This window comes from Callospermophilus lateralis, chromosome 6 (genome assembly GCF_048772815.1).
Source record: "Callospermophilus lateralis isolate mCalLat2 chromosome 6, mCalLat2.hap1, whole genome shotgun sequence".
Taxonomy (NCBI): Eukaryota; Metazoa; Chordata; class Mammalia; order Rodentia; family Sciuridae; genus Callospermophilus; species Callospermophilus lateralis.
In genome coordinates, this window is record NC_135310.1 from 88,938,957 (window position 1) to 88,961,554 (window position 22,598).

At 35.2% G+C, this 22,598-nt stretch overlaps 1 protein-coding gene across 1 annotated transcript in view; it reads right to left on the reverse strand.

The window, feature by feature from the left end:
- The window catches only part of Rims1 (regulating synaptic membrane exocytosis 1), a 446,077-nt gene that overhangs the window by 195,080 nt on the left and 228,399 nt on the right, over positions 1 to 22,598 (reverse strand). Inside the window, exons 5-6 of the mRNA XM_076860004.2 lie at positions 13,025 to 13,365; positions 7,624 to 8,480 (exon numbers count right to left, since the gene is read on the reverse strand). Of these exons, the coding sequence (XP_076716119.2) occupies positions 7,624 to 8,480; positions 13,025 to 13,365 (1,198 nt within the window). The remainder of the gene's footprint in view (positions 1 to 7,623; positions 8,481 to 13,024; positions 13,366 to 22,598) is intronic.

Sequence of the window (22,598 nt, forward strand, 5' to 3'; positions counted from 1 at the left end):
TCTCTTTTAATGGTGACTAATATTCCACAGTGTATATATACCACATTTTCTTTATCCATTCATCTACTGAAGGGCATCTAGGTTGGTTCCATAGTTTAGCTATTGTGAATTGTGATGCTATAAATATTAATGTGGCTGTGTACCTGAAGTATGCTGTTTTTAAGTCCTTTGAGTATAGACAAGGAATGGAATAGCTGGGTCAAACGGTGATTCCATTCCCAGTTTTCCAAGAATTCTCCATACTGCTTTCCAGATTGATTGCACCAATTTGCAGTCCCACCAGCAATGTATGAGTGTGCCTTTTCCCCCACATCCTTGCCAATACTTATTGTTGTTTGTAGTCATAATAGTTGCCATTCTGACTGGAATGAGATGAATTCCTAGAGTAGTTTTGATTTGCATTTCTCTAATTGCTAGAGATGTTGAACATTTTTTCATATATTTGTTAATTCATTGTATATCCTCTTCTCAGAAGTGTCTGTTCAGTTCCTTGGCCCATTTATTGATTGGGTTGTCTGTTTTTTTGGTGTTAAGATTTTTGAGTTCTTTATATATTCTAGAGATTAGTGCTCTATCTGATATGCGTGTGGTAAGAATTTTTTCCCAATTAGTAGGCTCTCTAATCATCTCACTGATTGTTTCTTTGGCTGAGAAGAAGCTTTTTAGTTTGAATCCATCCCATATAATAATTCTTGATATTAATTCTTATGCTATGGGAGTCTTATTAAGGAAGTTGGGGCCGAATCCAACATGATGGAGATTTGAGCCTATTTTTTCTTCTAATAGATGCAGTTTCTCTGGTTTAATTCCTAAGACATTGATCCACTTTGAGTTGAGTTTTGTGCATGGTGAGAGATAGGGGTTTAATTTCATTTTGTCACATATGGATTTCCAGTTTTCCTAGTACCATTTGTTGAAGAAGCTATCTTTTCTCCAATGTATGTTTTGGCACCTTTGTCAAATATAATTACATATTTTGTCAAATATAATTATGCAATTATAATAACTGCAATTATGTGGGTTAGTCTCTGTGTCCTCTATTCTGAACCATTGGTCTACAAGTCTATTTTGGTGCCAATACCATGCTGTTTTTGTTACTATTACTCTGTAGTATAGTTTAAGGTCTGGTATAGTGATGCCACCTGCTTCACTCTTCTTGCTAAGGATTGCTTTAGCTATTCTGGATCTCACATTTTTCCAGATGAATTTCATGATTTCTTTTTCTATTTCTATGAGGAACATCATTGGGATTTTAATTGGAATTGCATTAAATCTGTATGGTGGTTTTGGTAGTGTGGTCATTTTGATAATATTAATTCTGCCTATCCCAGAACAAGGTAGATCTTTCCATCTTCTAAGGTCTTCTTTAATTTCTTTCTTTAGCATTCTATAGTCTTCATCATAGAGGTCTTTTCACCTCTTGATTCCCAAGATTTTTCTTTTTTTAATGCTATTGTAAATGGGGGTAGTTTTCCTCATTTCCCATTCAGAGGATTTGTTACTATATTCAGAAATGCCTTTGATTTATGAGTGTTGATTTTGTATCCTGCTACTTTGCTGAATTCATTTACTAGTTCTAGAAGTTTTCTTGTGGACTTTTGGGGTCCTCTAGGTATAGAATAATATCATCTGCAAATCGTAATAATTTGAGTTCTTCTTTACCTATCCATATCCCTTTAATTTCTCTCATCTGCCTAATTGCTCTGACCAGTATTTCAAGAACTATATTAAACAGAAATGGTGAAACTGGACATCCCTGTCTTTTTCCATTTTTAGAAGGAATGCTTTCAATTTTTCTCCATTTAGAATGATGTTGGCCTTAGGCTTAGCATAGAAAGCCTTTATGATGTTGAGATATGTTCCTGTTATCCTTAGTTTTTCTAGTGTTTTGAACATTAAGGGGTCTCTATTTTGTAGAATGCTTTTTCTGCATTTACTGAGATGATCATATGGTTCTTTAAATCGATTGATGTGATGATTACATTTATTGATTTCCGTATGTTGTACCAACCTTGCATCCCTGGCATGAACCCCACTTGATCATGGTGTACTATCTTTTTGATATGTTTTTGCATTCAATTTGCCAGAATTTTACTGAGAATTTTTATCTATGTTCATTAGAGATATTTGTCTGAAGTTTTCTTTTCTTTTCTTTCTTTTTTTCTTTTTTTTTTTTTTTTTGATGTGTCTTTGACGGGTTTTGGAATTAAGGTGATACTGGACTCATAGAATAGGTTTGGAAGTGCTCCCTCTTTTTCTATTTCCTGAAATAAATTGAAGAGTATTGGTATTAGTTCTTCTTTAAACATCTTGTAGAACTCAGCTGTGTATCCATTCGATCCTGGACTTTTTGCTTGGTAGGCTTCTGATGGTGTCTTCTGTTTTGTCACTTGAAATTGATCTGTTTAAATTGTGTATATCATCCAGTTGAATTTGGGAAAATTATATGACTCTAGAAATTTGTTGATGCCTTCAAAATTTTCTATTTTATTGGAGTAGCAGTTTCCAAAATAATTTCTAATTATCTTCTGTATTTCTGTAGTGTCTGTTTTCATATTTCCTTTTTCACCCGTATGTTAGTAATATGAGTTTTCTCTCCCCTTCTCTTTGTTAGCATGGCTAAGGATCTGTCAATTTTATTTATTTTTTCAAATAACCAACTTTTTGTTTTGTCAATTTTTTCAATTTTTTTCTTTTGATTCAACTTCATCGATTTCACCTCTGATTTTAATTATTTCCTTTCTTCTACTGCTTTTGGTGCAGATTTGTTCTTCTTTTCTAGGGCTTTGAGATGTAATGTTAAGTCATTTATTTGCTGACTTTTTCTTCTTTTTAAGGAATGAACTCCATGCAATGAACTTTCCTCTTAGAACTGCCTTCATAGTGTCCCAGAGATTTCGATATGTTGTATCTGTGTTCTCATTCACCTCATTCACCTCTAAAACTTTTAAAATCTCTTCCTTGATATCTTCTGCAACACATTGTTCAGTCAGTAGTATATTATCTAGTCTCCAGGTGTTGGAGACTAGATAATATGTTATTTCTTATTTTATCATCCTCATAGCTAAATTTCATAGCTACCTCTTTCTGGACCCAAAGGAGTTCATAAACTTTATATTAGCTTTTATTTTAATGGTTCTGATCATGATGCTGAATTTTCTGGCTAGGAGAATTACCTGTGCAGGCAAACTTGTAATCTTGAGTTCAGTTGTATAGTCTTGTACTTTGTCCTTCTGTCCAAATTCATCAATGCTAAGGGTTTTGGAATCCAAAACTTTCTCTATGAGTTTGATTAACAACTTTAATATCTAAAATTATTTTACAAAGAATATCTGTATTTGGGAAGTCAAACTTTCCTGGGAATGAGATTTAGGCATTTCAGATATACTAAACTTCACTAAGATGTGTAACATTTTGCTCTGTTTGATTTTAAGCACTTTCTGCTCTTGAATTATTTCTTCTAAAGTCAATATGTCTTGGATTATCCTGATCTCCTGTGGTTCATCCTGCTGGTACTTTTCATATCTAATGGACATTGTTGTTCATTCATATTTAAGATCGGGTATTGGATGGATTTTTGTGAGCAGCAAGAGAGAGTGTTTCTACATAGATCTTAACTATTCTGCTGTTGTAGACAATAATACTAAAATGAAATTTGTTAACAAATGGGGTAAATTAACTGGTAGCCTTCTTTAGGTAAATCAGATGTGGAGTAACAATGCTGGGTCATGAGGGTGAGAGTCTTAGAGTCTTAGAGTCCCAATTTCTCGGAGGTTCACTGAAGCCTTTCACTGAATTTCAATTGATTTCTACCTAGGAATTAAATTTCAGCCTTCACTTTGTACAATAGATACGAAGAAGAGTGTGTTGTAGTTGTCCTATCAACAAATATTAAGTGAACCTCCCAAGAAGCAGCTCTCCTTCTCATTTCTAGATCCACTGAATCTAGGGTCTCTGAGAGATGAATCACATCAGATGGCTTTAATCTTTACCACCACACCTTTCCTGCCTACTTGGCAAAGTCTTCTGTCCAAAAGCAGGCTACTCTACCTTTTCCATCTTCTATAAACATCAGCCATTCTTAGCAATTTAAAAGTTCTAAGGCAGGTGGGGGGGCATAGCTCAGTGGCAGAGTGGAAATTTAGGTGGCACAAGGCTCCTAGGTTCAATATCCATTACCAAAAATTGAAAAAGAAAAAGTTAAAAGGGTTGATTAATTTGTATTGCATTCTTTAATTGACTCAAAGTCAATTAAGGAAAATATAAAAAAGGAAAGAAATCCTGTTATCCAATGCCACATTCTTCTTCCAACTCCTTCCAGCTTAGGACTAATATATTATTAAGTCCTTATATATAAATATATAATATATTTCATTTTATATCTTAAAATATATATAGTAAGGTCCTTACAAGTATAAGTGACTTACCCACTTGAAACAAGGCAGTGATGTTCCCATGTTTCTTCACAGAAATTAAACAATTTTTCTATCCTCAACATTGGCACCATCTCCATCTTTCTTTACTAATAAACCTCTTTAATCACTTCCTTAGAGGCATAAATTTTCACTAGACCTTCTCCTAATGGATTATATTACAGATTTCATTTAAATTCAAAACCTTATTTTTCAATCAAATTTAGTTCATTGCTATTTTTTTCTCTGTAGAGAAATTTATAGTAGTTAATATTGACAAGCTAGTAGACAAGAGATGTCTAGTTTTTCCCTCTTAATTACAGCAATATGAATGTCACTTACGTTTAAAAAGAGGTAGTTGACCTCAATTTTCTGATAATCCCAGTACAGAGGTCACCCACTGTGTGTGTGTGTGTGTGTGTGTATGAGAGAGAGAGAGAGAGAGAGAGAGAGAGAGAGAGAGAGAGAGAGAGAGAGAGAGAGAACAGAATTAAACTATATATGAAAGATTATATGTTGAATATAAAGGCTATAACGGCTTTTATTTCCCTTTTTATTACTGGGGATTGAACCCAGAGCCTTTGTGCATGCTAGAAGCACTTTCTTCTAGGCTAGCTACATCCCCAGCCCTTTTCAACTTTTTATTTCTGAGAAAGGGTCTCCCTTAATTGCTGAGGCTGGCCTAAAATTTGTGATCCTCCTGCCTCAGACTTCCTCCTACCTGGGATCACAGGCAATTACTACCATGTCCAGCTGTGCTATCTTTTAGATGCCATTTTGACTGGATTATCTTTTCTTGTTAAAAAAATACTTCAGCACATCTCTTTAAAGCATTTATGAAATTGTATATTATTGTGTAATTATGTTTTATTGCTTACTTCTCCCAGCAGAATGTAAGTTCTATGAGGGAAGGGAACATACTTATCTTTTAACCTCAGTATATCCACAGAAAGTGCTAAATACATATTTGCTAGTAAATACAAGAATCAACTCATCAGAGTAGCAAAACATAATAATAACAATGAAAAGAATAGTAAATATATATTAAATAATTACCATGGACTAGGAATTTTCTTAACTGTTTAATTAATACCTGTAAGGGATAAACAGAACAAACAAATGCTTGGGATATAGTAAAATTTGATTTTTGTTTCCCATTTCCCTTTAAAATTATATACTATGGGGCTGGGCAGGGTGGTGAACTCCTGTAATCCTAGCACCTAGGGAGGCTGAGATGGGAGGACCAAAAGTTCAAAGCCAGCCTCAGCAACTTAGTGGAAGACCCTAAGCAACATAGTGAGACCCTGTCTCAAAATTATAAAAATATTATTAATAATACATAAATGTATATGTGATGACCTTGTGTTCCCAGATGAAGAGGTTTAACACTAGCTTTAGAGATGTGTGTATCCCAAGAGGTCACCAAAGTCTCTAGAATGATAAATTTCCAGAAAAATAGCCTGAAGAGGCAATAAATTCACCACGTCATACCAGCCCCATCCCTCCAATTACCCAAGCCACTATTCAGGTTTTCTTTATTCGTCTATTGCTATTTTCAATAATTGGGGTGGGGATCAATTCTGTCCCTCATTATGATACACAACACACTTTCAATAAGATTTGGTGTAGTATCCTTTCTTCAAAGAAAATATACATGTCCACATCCATCAAGAGTTCTCTCTACACCAACTAACTTCATCTATTTATATATTTGTTTAACACCTACTTTTTTTTTTTTTTTTTTTTTTTTTTTTACTTTGGGGAAAAACAAAAGGCAGTTAACAAAGTCTACTCATCAACTGACTTTTAAAGCCTGTAGATCCTATGCAACTTATAAAGAGAAGTGATCAGAAGGCAAGCTAATGAGAGTTAAATTTATCCTGTGTTCTTATGTTCTAAAGACTTCTATTTCAAGTTGGTTTGCAATAATAATGATAGAGCTAGCTTTTTAAATTATTTCTCATAAAGCATGAGATTGAGCATATATATGGCAGGGGGAGGACATAGACATGTAGTTCAGAGACAGAAGATGAGAAAGAAAAATGACTCTTAAATAAAATGTATAATATCTTGCACATCATCTAGCAATTACAAAGCAAGCCAATAATTTTTTTAAAAATTCCCCAAAATAAAAATTCATTAAGAAACACCCAATGACCTTGACATTGCAGCAATGATGATGACTACCATCAAAGTGAGGACTCTGGTCAGTTTAAATCTGAGAAAACAGAATCAAAATGAGAATAACCTTCAAAAAACAAAAGCATGAAAATTGATTTTAAACTGAAGTATTTTCTAGATAAGCACTGCCTAATGGAACTTTTTGTAATTATCCCCATTGAACACCTGAAATGTGACTAGTATGATGGAGAAATTTAATTTTTAAGTTTATTGAATTTTAATTAATTTAGTTCTAAACAGCTACATGAGGCAAAAGTATAGTGCAGATTTAAACAAATAAACAAAAAAGTCAGCCTTTCACACCATGTCCCCAAAACTTCTGGAATGTGAAATTCATACCTCAAAGTTACTACCTCAAACTCAATATATAACACCCTCATGATGTAATTTCTTCACAAGTTGTGAGGAGAATTAGCTTGAAATTTGACAAATGCTACCCGTGTGGCTCGAATATACACAACTGAAGTTTTGGAAGAAAAAAAGTACATTATTCTTTATAGGGCACAGTTTTTGTTTTCTAGAAAATCAGTTATTTTCCCCAAATAAATCCACACCCAAATAACTTAAAAAAAAAAAATGAGTGTGTATTCCATTTCCCAAGATGACAGGAACCAAAATCAGTTAGAAAGCCTCCTAACTCAAATTTAGGGTTTGTAGTTCTTTCTTTTAAAAATCCCATCAATCAATCAATGAATCCGTCAAAAACCTTCCATTGGATGAATCACTGTCCATGAGCATTCCAAACCTCATCTCCAGCCCTGGAACATGTGCACTTCTAACCATGGCACAAGTACATTCAGATCTCAGCACACTCACTTCTAACCCTGCACACACGAATTTCTAACCCCGCCACACATGCATCTTTAAGCTTGGCACATGCGCGCGCGCACGCGAACACACACACACACACACCCCCACTGAGCTTGGCTCACATGCACCTCTAACCCAGCACTCAAACTTCTCTCACCCTGGCACAGGCACCTGGAAGCCCGGCTGAAGTCCCAGCTCAGGGACAGCGCCGCGCCCTTACCTTTCTCGCTGACGCTCTCGCTCTCTAGCTCTACGTCCTCGCAGCTGGTGTACTCGGGAGTGGACACGCCTTCCTCCTCTGAGCTGCTCACTGACATCTGCCGCTTCTTGCCGCCCCTCTTAGACCGATGCGGCTTGGGCGGCGATGGCCGCACGGACTCAGACTGGTCAGAGCTCAGGGAGTCGTTCCGCAGCATGGTCTCCACCTTCTCGCGCTTGGCCTTCCTGATGAGCACCGCTGAGCTGGGGTCCAGGCGGCTCTGCTTCCTGAGGGGCTCCTGGGCTTTGAGCTCCGGGGCTTCTGCGGGGACCGGCCCATGCCTGGGCGCCGGCGGGCTGTGGTTCGTTGGCGGCTTGCCGCCGGGCGCCCTGGCCTCCGCAGTCCTCTCGGCCGAGTAGGCCCGGGGCGAGTCCGGCGGCGAGGCCCTGGCGGCGGCCGGCGCTCGCTTGCCGGCCTTGGTCTCCGGTAGCGCGGCTCCCGCCTCGGTGCGCGGGAGCGCCACGTCGCTGTGGCGCCGCTCGTGCCTCGCTCGGGACACCCGGGCGTGCATGCGCATCTGCTGCTCCTCAGGCGGCGCTTTCACCGGATACCGCGCCAGGTTCGGGTCGCTGCGGTACCTGGTCTGGTATTCCTCTTCTTTCCTTTGCTTCTCATCCTCCGCCGCTTTTGCATCCTCTCGTTTTTCTGGCACGTCGGGGTAGTCCTGCGATCTCCCTTTCTCAAGCCTTCGGCTTTCCCGCCTTTCTTTCCGTTCCCTTTCTTCCACAGCCCCCTCCCCTGGCTGCACTGAGGTTTTTGGCACGCGTTTCCGCTCGCTCTTCAGGGCTCCTTTGCCATTCTGCTCTGGAGCCTTCTTCCTGTGATATGCAAAGGAACGTCATGAAGGAAAGCAATTGATAAAATTTAAGGAAAAGACCTAAGTAACATTTCTTATTTGCATTCCAGTCTTGAATCATTCCAAGTAATTAGAATCTCACGTCTAATTAATTGAGATGATGAAAAGCTCAATTAAACCCGTATTGCTTAAGTTTTTTATGACCCCTTTGCAACACAATGTATTCAAAGACTTGAAAAGTTATTTTCACAATTTAAATTTTTCATTTTAACTGAAACAATAAAATACATTACTAAATTAATTCAATCAATGGACAAATTTTATGCTACCCTCTGTTTGTGACTCAAAGACTTAAAAATGACTTCCATGAAAATACTATAGTTAGCATAGGAGCAGAATAATATATACATACCACTTCAAAACCAAATATATATTTGATATATGTGGATAATACAGTAACAATCACTTATAACTGAAGCTTTTAAAGAAATGTAAGTACAAGAATGTCCATTTCAGAAATCAATTCTAATAGCACTTCATCAATAGTAAAACAAATTAATTTCTGACTTGATCACACGCACTTTTTCAGAAGTTGGTTCTAACTTCTTCAGGTAAAAATAATAGAAACATTGGAAATTGTGAAAGTGTTATTCATACTCCCTTCCTCCCTCTCTTTCTATTCATTTCAGAAAAGGATCCAAGAGAAGCAAGTAGTTTGGAGTTCTACTTTTTCTATGCTGTCAAACATACTGGCAAAGGTAAAAGTAAAGGAAAGGGGTTTGGTGATCTTTCAGTCTGGTAAATGTATCATTCTTTTGTCCCTTTCAGTATTTCCCTGTACACTGAAGTGCACCTGGTTTGGGGAAGTTCCAGCTATTATGCCAGAAGTTGTAAAAACTAGATACCTTAGCTAAGTGTATTTATATGATCTAGTGTGCGATTCAAATGGAAGCAACCCAAGGCTTATTTTGGAATTCTAAGATCTGAAAGGAAGAGACTTCAAAGGTTATATCATTGTTTGGAAATCCAAAAGCAGGTATCAAAAATGAAAATAGAGAAAAATACAGGCAAAATGGGTAAAAAAATTTGGACAATTTCTCCAGTGAGTTAGCCAAGGTGCAGTTACTAAGATACGTTGTGGGGAGTAGTAAGAACATGCTGGTGATAGTAAAGAGAAAAAGTAAAGAATTTCAAGATCGCTTTGAAATGAAAGGGATTTGGTTCTGAAGGAGATAATGTTTTTTACAGTGTAAGGTGTCTAGTATAATCACATATTATTTATTATCAAAGATCGCTTTCATAAGAGTATGATGCTTATATACAAATATTTGGTAGCTCCTTAAAGCAGAGATGCTCTTGATAGAAGTTTATATTGAATCAATTGCTTTTCTTGAAATGCTAATACATAACACTTCCTTACTCACAGAGTTCATGTGGGCGGTAAAGGAAACCAACTGTGGAGATGCTTTATGGAAGAGTTGAGTGTTATGCAAATGGAAAGTATTTTCCATTTTGTATCTTTGCTCCACTAATTATACATTTTTTCTCACCTCAACTTTTGTTTTATTTCTACTAGGTCCTGATCAATGTGCAAAATATCTTCAAGAATTGAAAACAAATAAACAGACTGGCTTCCTTTCAATCCTGCTTCTTCCTGAAGTCGCCAATCCTATACTGCAACCTACCTGCCTTGTTCTGCTCCTACACCATAGGTTAATGTACGTGCCCCATTGGTATTGAAATTTCATTTAAAAAGTCAAAACAAATGCCTCAGTTCTCATTCTTTAAATTCATGTCATTTTTTATCATATGTCAAAACCAGAATACTTTTCAACAACTTTAAAGCTCCAAATTTTTAGTTTTGTTTAAAGATATCTTCTGACCAGTCCCAACCTGTACTTTTAATATTCTTGTTTATCCCTCACCCATGACAGTTTGCTATTAATTCTACCTTCATTAAGGTATCACTGATGTCCTTCCTATCTTGCCTTCAAATAATTTAGGCACTCATTCTGTCATCATGTATTGTCCTCTTCTATTCGGTGTACCTCCCCTACAACTCCTGGATAGCTTACAAAGCTTATTTCAGAAATCATTTCCTTTTCCCTAGGGCTACCAAAGTACTAAATGCATTCTTTCACTTTGATCAAATCAGCATCCTACCTAACAGCCTAAGTGTCTGTCTTTCCTGGGATATTGTCTGACCTCTCCCCAGGGTCTGTAAGGAAAGGGACCACATCTTAATTCATTTTTATACCCTCTGGTTATTGGCACTGTGTTTACTTATAGTAAATAAACATTATGATTGCTAACTTCAATAATAGGCATATTCACAGAATGCCTGCCATGTGCAAGTTTGGAAACCTACACTGTCCTTTAATTCTTGCCATACCCTTTGAAGTGGTTATAATGGTAGAGTCTTGACTGTTAATCCTGACCAGCTTAACTTTGAAGTGCCCGATCATATTGTATGAACTTTATTTGAAAAGGGGATCAAATGATGACTTGGAGCCTACTACTACTCAGTGGGATAAATAAGAGTTAGACAAAAGCAACTGAGCCTAATTCAAATCCTAACAGATCCCCTACACTGTGAGTCTCATGAGGACAATGGCTATGTCATCCTTGGTAGCACTATTTCCTACTGTATAGCATTGTCTGTCCATAAATATATTTTATTAATGAATCAAGCAATTGATTGAAATAAATTACCGGATCACATTATCCCTTGTTTAAATCTTCAGTGGCATGCTATCATGCTTAGGATAAAATCTGTAAAATTGAACCTGTCCCCTCATGTATTAGTCACAGCAATTACCCCACTCCTGTTATCAACTTCTGTTTCATTTAGCTTTTTGTCTCTGTGCCCAAAAGACCTGAAAAGAACAATTCAGAGGACCAAAGGTTTATTTTGGATCACAGTTTCAGAGGTTCAATCCATGGTCAGCCAACCCTATAGTTCTGGGATCAAGGTGAGACGAAACATCATCGAGGAAGGGAACAACAAAGGGGGGGGGGGAGGGAGAGAGAGAGAGAGAGAGAGAGAGAGAGAGAGAGAGAGAGAGAACTTCCACTTCCATGAACACTCTATACAAACCCTTTGGAGAAAACTCAATGCCATATGCCCCAGATAAATGCCTGATGTGGAGCTACAGAACTTGTTTGTGCAGCTGGATTTCAGTGTTGCTTTGGTCCTATCCCTTCTTTCTGTTTTCTATTTCTCACTTTTGGAATTGAAATGTTTACTGCACGCCATTATATTTGGAGTTATGTAGCCTGTTTTTCATCTTTACTCTCACAGCTAATTGTTCATCTTGAGTCTCAGATGAGATCTTCCATTTGAACTTTATACAGTGCGGGAATCGTTGAGATTATAGGGACTCTTGGAAATAGACTGAATATTCTTTTGGTGCAACGGATGGTACCAGGGATTGATCTCAGGGGCACTCAACCACTGAGCCACATCCCTATCTCTAATTTATATTTTTTATTTAGAGAGAGGGTCTCACTGAGTTGCTTAGCACCTCTCTGTTGCTGAGGCTGGCTGTGAACTCGTGATCCTCTGGCCTCAGCCTCTTGAGCCACTGGGATTACAGGCATGTGCCACCATGCCCAGCTGATTAAATGTACTTTGAATTATAAGATGGGCATGAGCTTTCAGTGGTATGGGGACAGGATGCTATGGTTCAGGTATGAGGTATCCCCCCAAAATTCATGTGTAAGACAGAGCAAGATTTTTGTAGGCAGGTGGGGTGTGGCTGGAGGAAGTAGGTCACTGAAGGTATGCCTTTGAAATTTATATATTGTCCCTAGTGAGCAGAGATCTCTCTCTGCTTTCTGATTGTCATTTCCTGAGCTATGTCCTTCTACCACACCCTTTTTCCATGATATTCTGCCTCATCTCAGCCCCAGAACTATGGACAGGACTGAACCTCTGAAACTGTGAGCCAAAATAAATTTTTCCTCTTCTACATTTTCCTTGTTATATCTTCTGGTCAAAGCAACAAAAACCTAACTAAAACACCTCACTACCTCACCAGTCAATTCCCTATCACTCTTCCTGTGGTACTTGCATTATACCAATGGGTATCCTTGAGTACATCCTCACATCAGACTGTTTCTTTCAGGCCACAAGCCTATGCAGATACCTGGAGGCTCATCCCACCCTTCTTGTAAATTCTGTGAAGTTCCAATGTATCCTTCAATAGATCCTGTTCCCTTACCATATTGGTTCAGAGAACACTTTTGAGTAAAGAAGTAATTTTAAAATGAACAATGATCTAAGAGATTTTTTTTTTTTAGTTCAAGGTTGGAAATTAGTAGTTCAATCAAATGATTTATTTTATCCTTACATCTGTGCATGGTAGGAAAGAAGTTTTTCAACGAAGTTCTCTATGGAACAGATATTTTAGGAACAGACAGAGCAGCTTAGGCCTGTTGTTGCCTTCTGTGTATGGCCTGAGAAGTGCTATTTCTACATATTCCTCCCAGAATTTAAATTCTTAAAAATGTGTTTGTTCTTCAAGAAGACCTTAACTTTTGTTTATAGGATTAATGAACTATTACCTCTCTCTTGGAGGTTCACTTCTAGACCTGGATGACGCCTGCTTCTGTTCGGGCCCCATGGCTTGTTGTGAGGGTTCAGCCCCTTTGCTCCTATCTGGTGGTGCACTGGGAGGAGCAGTGTCCAGGGAGGAGGCAGCGGCTGTGCTCAGGGGAGTCTGAGACCGTGATCGTTCTTGGAGTCGTGCTTTCTTTTCTCTCGGTACCTCAGAACCAGCACCTGTAGCTGTATCACTCAAGGTTCCATCCTGACTAGGCTGCTGCGGGCCGCTTCCAAAGAACCATGCCCCAGATTTGGTTAAGATTTCTTGTTGCTTTCGACATAAATTGCATACCCACATAACCTATTCAAAGAAGAGAGAACAGTATAAATTTTCTATACTGTTTGTAAATCATTTGTTTTCAATACATTAAAATGCATCATAAATAGAAAATAAAGGTCTTCATATTTATCATTCCAAATTTCTTGTGGAAATTGTTCTTGCATAAGTCACGGTCAAGTATAGGAATTCCTGGACTATAACCCATCTCTAACTAAAGTGCCTCCGGAAAACCAGAGTAGAATTTTTCTTTTCACCATCTTTAATTTAATAATTCTGAGATTTTTTACCATATATATGTCATATATTAAATGATTGACTCTGAAGTTTCATTTAAAATATCTTAGTAAAAATGGTCTGAGGTATAAATTGATTAGAAAATGTGTATAAAGCTTATCAATATTTATGTACATAAATCTCAGTATCTCAAATGATTTAAATGTTTTTGTTCTAAAAAATTACTCATTATTAAATGAAAGAGTGCATATGGAACAAACAATGATAGGCACAAAAGATGTCAAGTTGTATATTTTCTCTAATTTCTTAGTAATTAACTAACCTCGAATTTATTTAAGCTATAAAATGTAATTTCCACACACATAATTACTAAAGAAATAAATCTGAGGCTGGGTTTGTTCATATGTAACCAGTCCAATGTTAAGTCTCCCCAAGAGAGTTATTTTAAAACAGTGATTTAGAGACATATCTACTGATAACACCACTTACAATAAACTTATATATTTGTTCTATTGGTAACACTTAAAATTATTGTAATAATGAAGACAAAAATCATAAAAAATGATGAATAATAATAGTAGCAACAACAGCAATAACTAGGTGTTATTAGGGGAAAGATAGCCACATCCCTGGAAGCCTTCTCTTTAAATAGAAGATGAACAATTCAGTGCATAAGCCTACATAAAAATAGTTTGTGGAATGTGGCTTCAATTTAAAATGTATGCCCAACAAGGTTACATTTTGCACAATGTCACCATCTTTTGAGTTCATAAAGTCCCTCAGAAGTCCTGAGTTCTTGAACATGAATGTACCAAGAATAACATTAAAAGGGCAATAGTCTAGGGTCAGGACTCCTGTGAATAGTGACAATGAATTTCCTCTGTCCAGAACTCATGATGGAGACAGGAGTGTGTTTGCTCTTCATTTTTTTTTTTTTTTGTTGCCTCTTTAACTGACAAGACAGTGATAAGAGAATCTGAAGTTACCTAGCCCAAAAAGATTGGTATGAAACTTTTGTTATTTTACAGCAATAAATAGAGAAATTTGCATTTCTTAAATTTATAATAGGCACATTGTCACCAGCTATCCAAAAAGGTCTTTTTTATACAGAATATTAAGATATATTTATGATAAACGTGCATTTCTTTTACATACAGAAAACACAAAAGATTTATAATTGTAAAGTTTCCAAAAAGGGTTTAAATTAAGTAAAAAGGTAGAAAGCATAATACTATAATAGAAAGAGAAAGGATACTCTTCATTATGTATCTTAATAAGTTCTAGAAAACTGTCACCACAATCTCTTTGCCTGACATTTTTAAGTGTTATAAAAATTAGTTAATAAATTGTTAGTGTCAGATTTGCACAAGTTCTAAATTTTGAATTTCTACAGGAGCAATATCAGTTAAAAATGTTATTAAAGTTAAGTAAAAAAAATTAAAATTCATTAAATTTTATTCCTGATTTATTCAAAGGATAACAATTACATGATAAGTTACATCAGAGATGATACTTTAGATAATATTTTTTACACATAAATAATAATTTTTACACATTGTTTACTCATTTTCTGTGATGCTTAATTTGTTTTATCTATTTTTAGTATTCTGGAAAAATATTGTAGAACTCCAAATTTTTCTCAGCTTATTTCCTTATGTACAACAACAGCTTAAAAATCCATATTTTAAAATTGTATGTGGAGGCTAATCTTTTCTCAACTTTAAAACAAAATTAACTACAAAGATGTTGAGATGTTTATTTTTTATTAAAATACTACCTCCCAATTTCTATTTTCAGTTACAAAAATTATTCATATTATGAAATTTACCAAATAAATTTAAAGAGGAAATTACTTGCATGAGTTATAAAGTTTAGAGAACTATTTAGATTATGATAGAATATTGTAATGCCTTTCAACACAGTTCATATTGAATATGGTGGACATGTACAAAATGAGCCAACTACTTAGAAGTAACAGTTAAATATGATGCTCTTTTCAAATCCAATATTAACTATTATATTTGCAGGGAGCTATAAATAATCAAAAAGTGAGTGGGTAGACATTCTTAGCAGATTTTTTTTTAAAAAAAGAGAAAAAAGCATAATAAATTCAAACCCACCACAAAGTGTTATTCATTAAAACATGCACACCTTCTAAAGATTGCACCATGCAGGATTATATCCTGATTAAATACCCTGGGATGTGTTCCAAACTAATCTAAACTAACAGAGGTCTGTGCAATAACTTATCTTAATGCACAGATGTTAAGCAATCAAATACAAACTCAAATGAAGGATTGCTGTGATGTAACATGCTTTCTGAAACTCCATGCCATGCATCAGAATAATGAACAACTGAAACTTTTATTCTGACCTTTTGCTCCAGCAACATTTTAAATTCTGTTTTTCACACTTAGTTATTAAGAAATATAATAGACCATTTTATAAAACACACAGGATTTTTTTTTACCCTGAGTAATAATAAGAATTACAATAGTGCCTACAGAGAATTTCGTAGATAAAACCACAAGTTTAACAGGAAAAAAAATGACATTCAAATGGAAAATGTACTTTACACTTAATTTCATGTGAAATATTTGCAGACTCAAACAGATCAAAATAAACGTGTCTTAAATTTACTTTTTGTGACAGTACTAGGATGATTAATCACTGTGAGATCTAGAATTCACATATTTTTATTTATTTTTTTTTAATGTGTTTCTGAGGATCAAACCCAGTGCCTCCCATGTTTGACGAGGCAGGTGCTCACTGAGCTACAGCCCTAGCCCTAGAATTCATATATTAACACAAATGTCCTGCTTATAAAAATCTAGGGTATTTAATATTATAGCATAAAAGAAAATATAACTATGTAGGTATTTAAAAAGATTATTGTGGTTACAATTTCATTTTATACTTTTGCAGATAAAGTTTAAGATTCATTTTAATTTAGTATATTACTTTAAAAATATTTCAGTACTATTTTGAAAAAGGTGAAAATAGGTAACCTTATAGTTGCTGCATTTTCTGAATACTTTTACTCATTTTCCTTATTTTCTCTCTTCAGAGAAGCACTCACTCCAGAAAAAATGGGGACCAAAGTTATCAAGGTTAAGATTTCACTTTGTTGACAAAAGTGGTTGAGACAGTAGATAACCGAATAGATGAAAATGAAGGAGTCCTCTTTGGTTCTGGTTGCAGTGTATATGGCAGGGGGAATCTCCAAATCTGTTGTTCTTGTTGATATTTTGTAGGTTGATTTTTTTTCCCTTTGGAAATTTATAAAATACATCATGTGGATTTACTAAAGCTAAAAATAGACAGGATAGAATGTTTCTGTTTAATGAGTAAAGAACTACAAACCCTGCTTCCACTTTTAGCATTTTAGGGCAATATTCTATGCAAATTTAAAATAACTACTATTTCCCTATAACTTTGTATTCTATTTATTTAATATTATAGAATAAATGTTTTCATGTGATTCTAAAACTTCTTAATATCTATAAAATATTCTATAGAAATGATATGTCATTTACCTTATTTTAAACTGGCTTCATTTTCTCATATTAACAAAGAAGTCTGCAGTGGAAAACTGTTGATCAAATCAAACTCAGATTCAAATTGTTTTCATACTTAAGATCATTTTCTTAAAAGAATATACTGTAAAAAAATGGGGGACTGGGGTTGTGGCTCAGTGGTAGAGTGCTCGCCTAGCAGATGTGAGGCGCTGGGTTAGATCCTTAGCACAACATAAAAATAAATAAATAAAATAAAGGTATTGTGTCCAACTGCAAGTTAAAAACATTTTTTTAAAAAACAATTTTGGGTAAAATTCTTTATATACCTTAAAGTTTCTTTTGCTATAAGTATTATTTAGTAATAATGTTCTTTTTCTATTTTGCAAATTTGCTTTTAAAAAGTGTTGTGCCAAATGGTAACAAAACATGATAATGTCAGTTCTGCATTTTAAAATCATATGATTTAATAATGACCCCAAACCCTATGCTCTCATGACTGTTTCAAATTTTAACTATCAGGGGTTTCATTTAAATAATAGCAAAAAATGTTACAGAGCCATAAACCCCATTCCCATTTTTTTTAAAGATTCTGAAAAAGAGAGATACAAACAAATTTCTAGATGTTGCTACATGTATGGAAAATGGTAGTAGTGAAAAACAAACAGAGGAAGCCATAGCTTAAACCAGAGTGCTGAGGGTTTTCACCAAGAAGGAAGCCAATCCCAGCAGAGCTCAGAGAACTTGAGATTGGAAATGGCAGCTACTTTGGCAGGCCAGAAGTGAGAAGTAGAACCAAAGGAGACAGTTTAATATTTATTCTTCTTTTCATTTGCAATTCTTCTGTTTTACTTTAGCTCAGAAAATGCTGTGATAAGTATTCTTTGTTATTTTCAAGAACTACATATAGGGTTGAATACTTAATTTTTTTTCCCTTGATCCCTCAGAATTTTTTGAAGTATGAAGAGTTAGGGATCTACATTATTATTATTTTTTTAAGAGCTAACCATCTTGACACAATTTAGTGGCCAATCCTTCATTTCATCCCTAACTTGCAAGGAAGAAGTTGGTGTCTAAAGTTAAATTGTCTGGGTTCGCCCCTCAGATTCACCATGTGCTTGCAATTTACTCAGGCTGATTAGCATTGACCTTTCTAGGGCTATGCCATCATCTATTGACTGGGATAATAATAGTTCCTAGCTCACTGATTTGTTTTGAGAATTTAATGAGATTATCCATCCAAATTGCTCAGCACAGTGCCTGAAATTTTAAAAGTGCTTAATTATATATTAATAATATAACACTAATAATTGCTAATAATTGATAATGATAATCATTATTATTCTAATAATCACACAAATAAAATCTTGGGGGGATATCAGGATCTTCTAACACCAGTAAGAAAATTAATTTTTTCCATTGAGATATGAATATATATGTGCACTTAATTATCAATTTGATCATATTGATTACAACACTCAAAGTCTTCATCATTTTTATTTGGTTTACACAAATTGACTAATGATGTGTCTCTCACTGCTCATATTTCTGTAAATGTCTGTAAATGAAAAACTTTTTATCATCTTGAATCTGGGCGAGTCATGGCATATTAGAATGAAAACTGAATGATAGTGAAAGGAACAGGCCATGGCAGAGTGTCTGTACTGGAATTCTTTTCTCATTTCTTCTTACTATGCTATCTAGGACAGATGATCTCATCTCCAAGTTTAAGTTTCCTCATTTGTAAAAGAAGTAAAATAAACATGAAAATGATTTAATAGAATCTATGTGAGGACCAAATGAAATAATATATGAAATTGTATTTGATGAATAAAAAACATTCAATAATATTAATATTATTGGCAACACATAAACTTTTCTGCTGATATATCTTCAAACTGAAGGTAAATAAATAATATTTTCATGCAATAGAAAGTGATTCTCTCTGTATTTCTGTTTTGGATGTTTTTGAGTGCCTGTTCCATGCATTGTTTGAGGCACTGGAGTTACCACACTGAACAAAAGCGATAAAAAGTCTGCCTGTGAGTTTATATTCCTATGAAAAAAGACAGACAAAACCAAAACGTAGTGGTGAAGATGGGTGGCATGCTCAATGGTGGTGGGTATCAAGGCATGCATAAAAAGAGAACAGGTATTGGGTGTTCCATGTGGTGGTGGTGCTCAACTTAAAACTGGTTGGTCACAGAAATTGATATTTGAGTAAGAGTGCATTACACAGATACCTAGGAGAAAGCATCTCAGGCTGCCAAAACAGCTAAAGAAAAGGTCCTTCCGGGATATCTTGCCGGGTGGTTTCAAGGAACATTTGGAACACATTAAATGAAGGGTTAAGAAGTATAGAAGTTTTAGTCCGATCAGGTTTTTGTGAGTTTCAGCCAAGACTTGTTTTTATGAAGAGAGTAACGGGTAGCTGTCCAAAGGCTTTAGTCAGAGAAGTGACTTGATGTATCTTAGGCTGTAACAAGATGCCTCTGGTTGCTGGAGTGAGAATAAAACGGAGGGAATCAATTGAATTGAATTCCAATATTGCTGTTTTTACTCTCCTTTAGCTCCTCTTTGCCATGTTTCCCCATCCCTTTAAGTTATCTTTTAATGTCGTTTTGTTGTTTATTGAGAGCATGGGTCTAAATTGTATTTTTTATTCAACTGACAATCTTTGTGTTTTAATAGCGTCTGAAGATGAATAAACTCTTATTCTCTGTGAGCTGTCTCACATTGTAAGGTATCCCTCCATTCATCAAAAGCAGGTGCATATACTGCTCACTGGGTCCTCCTAGTGAGGACCTCACTCCATCAAGTCTTAAAACTTGTCTACTATGTTGATGTTTTCCTCTTGGTAACAACCACAAAAGTATATAAAATAATTAAGACTTTCCTTTCAATGGGAACAATTTGCCTTTGAATCTCTAGTCGCTGCTTTCTTTATTCTCTTTAAAATTTGGTACTTGGGGTTGGGGTTGTGGCTCAGAGGTACAGCGCTCCCTAGCATGGGTGAGGCCCTGGGTTCGATCCTCAGCACCACATAAAACTAAATAAGTAAAATAAAGATATTGTGTCCAACTACAGCTAATTTTTTTTTAAAAGAGGCACTTGTTGAACCAACCTAAATTCACACCCTTTCCATTTGCTCACACCTCCTTTATTGCTCCCTCCTTGAAATCTGACTCCCATCTCTACAATCATATTTTTCTTTCCTAGACAGTAGTGATCTCTATCAAAGTGACAATCCCATTTATGCACATTTTTCAGCCCTCCCCTTAATGAGTATTTTGAGTATTTGGAATTTGTTACCAGCCCTCCTTTTTGGCAGTTTTCTTTTCTGGTTTTCTTCTTACATCACCTCTTCTTGTATTCCTGGCTGAAATCTTTCTTCCTGACTCTTACGAAAAGTAGATGCTATAACATGGTTCATTCTTTTTTTTTTTTTAATTTTTTTTTTTACCATGGTTCATTCTTGCTCATCTTTATTTCTTATCAAAGAGGTGCTGTGATTCTTAAAACATTTTGATCCCAACCCCTTCTGAAACAGTATTTTGGAGAAGGCTTATACAGTACATGAATATTTGTTTAATAAATAAATTATATTCATGCCTACTAGATTTAATACAATATCTGCCTTATAAAACATGCAAAGTGGAAATTTAAATGAGTAAGATAAAAATGTAAATAGAATTTTAATTTTATTTTGCCCTCATATAGATTACTTTGTAGTATAAACTGCTGATTCTAAAATCATAATCTCTAGTGCAAATATCCAAACCTGTATATTCTGTCATTTACTACATGGATCCATTTGGAAGTCACACAGGCGCTTCACATTTAAAATATACAAAACAGATGTGATCATGCTTTCCCCAAAATGTGCTCTTGTCCCATATTGTTTGCCTCAATTAACAGTGCCACCACCCATAGTAACCCAAGTCATTAATATAAGATTGATCCTAATCTACTGATTTTCCTAATATCCCATCAAATCTTCTTAATTCTGGCCAGGTGCAGTGGTGCAGGCCTGTAATCCCAGCAGCTTGGGAGGCTGAGGCAGGAGGATTACAAATTTGAGGTCAACCTCAGCAACTTAGTGAGGCCCTAAGAACTCATGTGACACTGCTACCTATAATAAATATAATAAAGGACTGGGAATGTGATTCAATGGTTAAGTACCCCTGGGTTCAATCCTTGGTATATAAAAAAATTCTTCTTAACTCTGATTCCTGAACATCAAAACTCAAACTTACTCCCTCATATATACTCCCATTGCACTGCCTCAGTAGAGACCACCATCTCTTTCTACAAGGATTTCTACAACTGATATCCTGATTTCCTTGCCTCTTTTATTGCCTTGAAATAAATCCTCCATATCATTTTCAGATCTTTCAGAAGTTAAAATTGCTTCTTGTATTCCACATAGAATTAAAGTCTTCTGTTTACACACTATAATTCTTTCCAAATTTTCTGGTTATTAACAGCTATTTTTCCACATATAGTCTATACTACAGTTTTCTGAACACAATGTCAATGTCAGCCCTATAATATGTGTGTATGTATGTATATGTGTGTGTGTGTGTGTGTGTGTGTATATATATATATATATATATATATATATATATATATATATATATATATTTTAGCTTCACCTCATACCCAAATGGATTATATTCATTTTATAACATTTGCATTATTCATTTCTTATACAGTGCTTTATATGCTCATTGATAATATAAAATTTTTATATGGCTATTCCCCCCCAGCCAAGAAATATACTACATAGAAAATCATCAAAAGTATTTGGCGTATTTATTCAAGATAGTGTTTCTAAAATCTTATATTTTATTTTGCTATTTTTAATGGCTCCTCCTCCTAATTTCAGTAAAAAAAAATTTAAAAAACAAAATATTACTTATTTATATTTTGTGTTTAGGCAGGCAGGGATATCAAACACTATACTATCATACATAATGGTAGAATTTAGAAACAAAGAATTATTAAATAATGCATATAGCACATTTAAATTTGTAAAATGAATCATTATAGGAAAGTAATAACAAATGTTTTATTTTGTTATTCAAAGTGATAGGCATTCTAAAATACTAAATGAATGAACATAATTTAAATTACATATAAATTATCTATGGTAAAAACTATTTTATTTAGGTTTCTGTGTTTCTTCTAATATGACACTAATACTAGTATTAGTATATACTGGATTTTTTTGAGTCTTTGAACAAATGAAATCCTGCACATGTTCAGGGCAAGGTCTGGTAAAGAATATGTATTGAAAATATCAAGCTGCACCAAGAGCTCAGAATGCTTATTCATTTAATGTTGAATGGAATATTCACCAGCATAGACTAGAGACTGTCCTTTTAAAAATATTACAGATCTGTATCCAAAACAAAACTAAAAGTATTCTAGTGTTTTAAATTAAACAGCATTGATCCCCATATGCCAAGGTCAAAGAAAAAGTCACAAGAGCAATTAAAACCG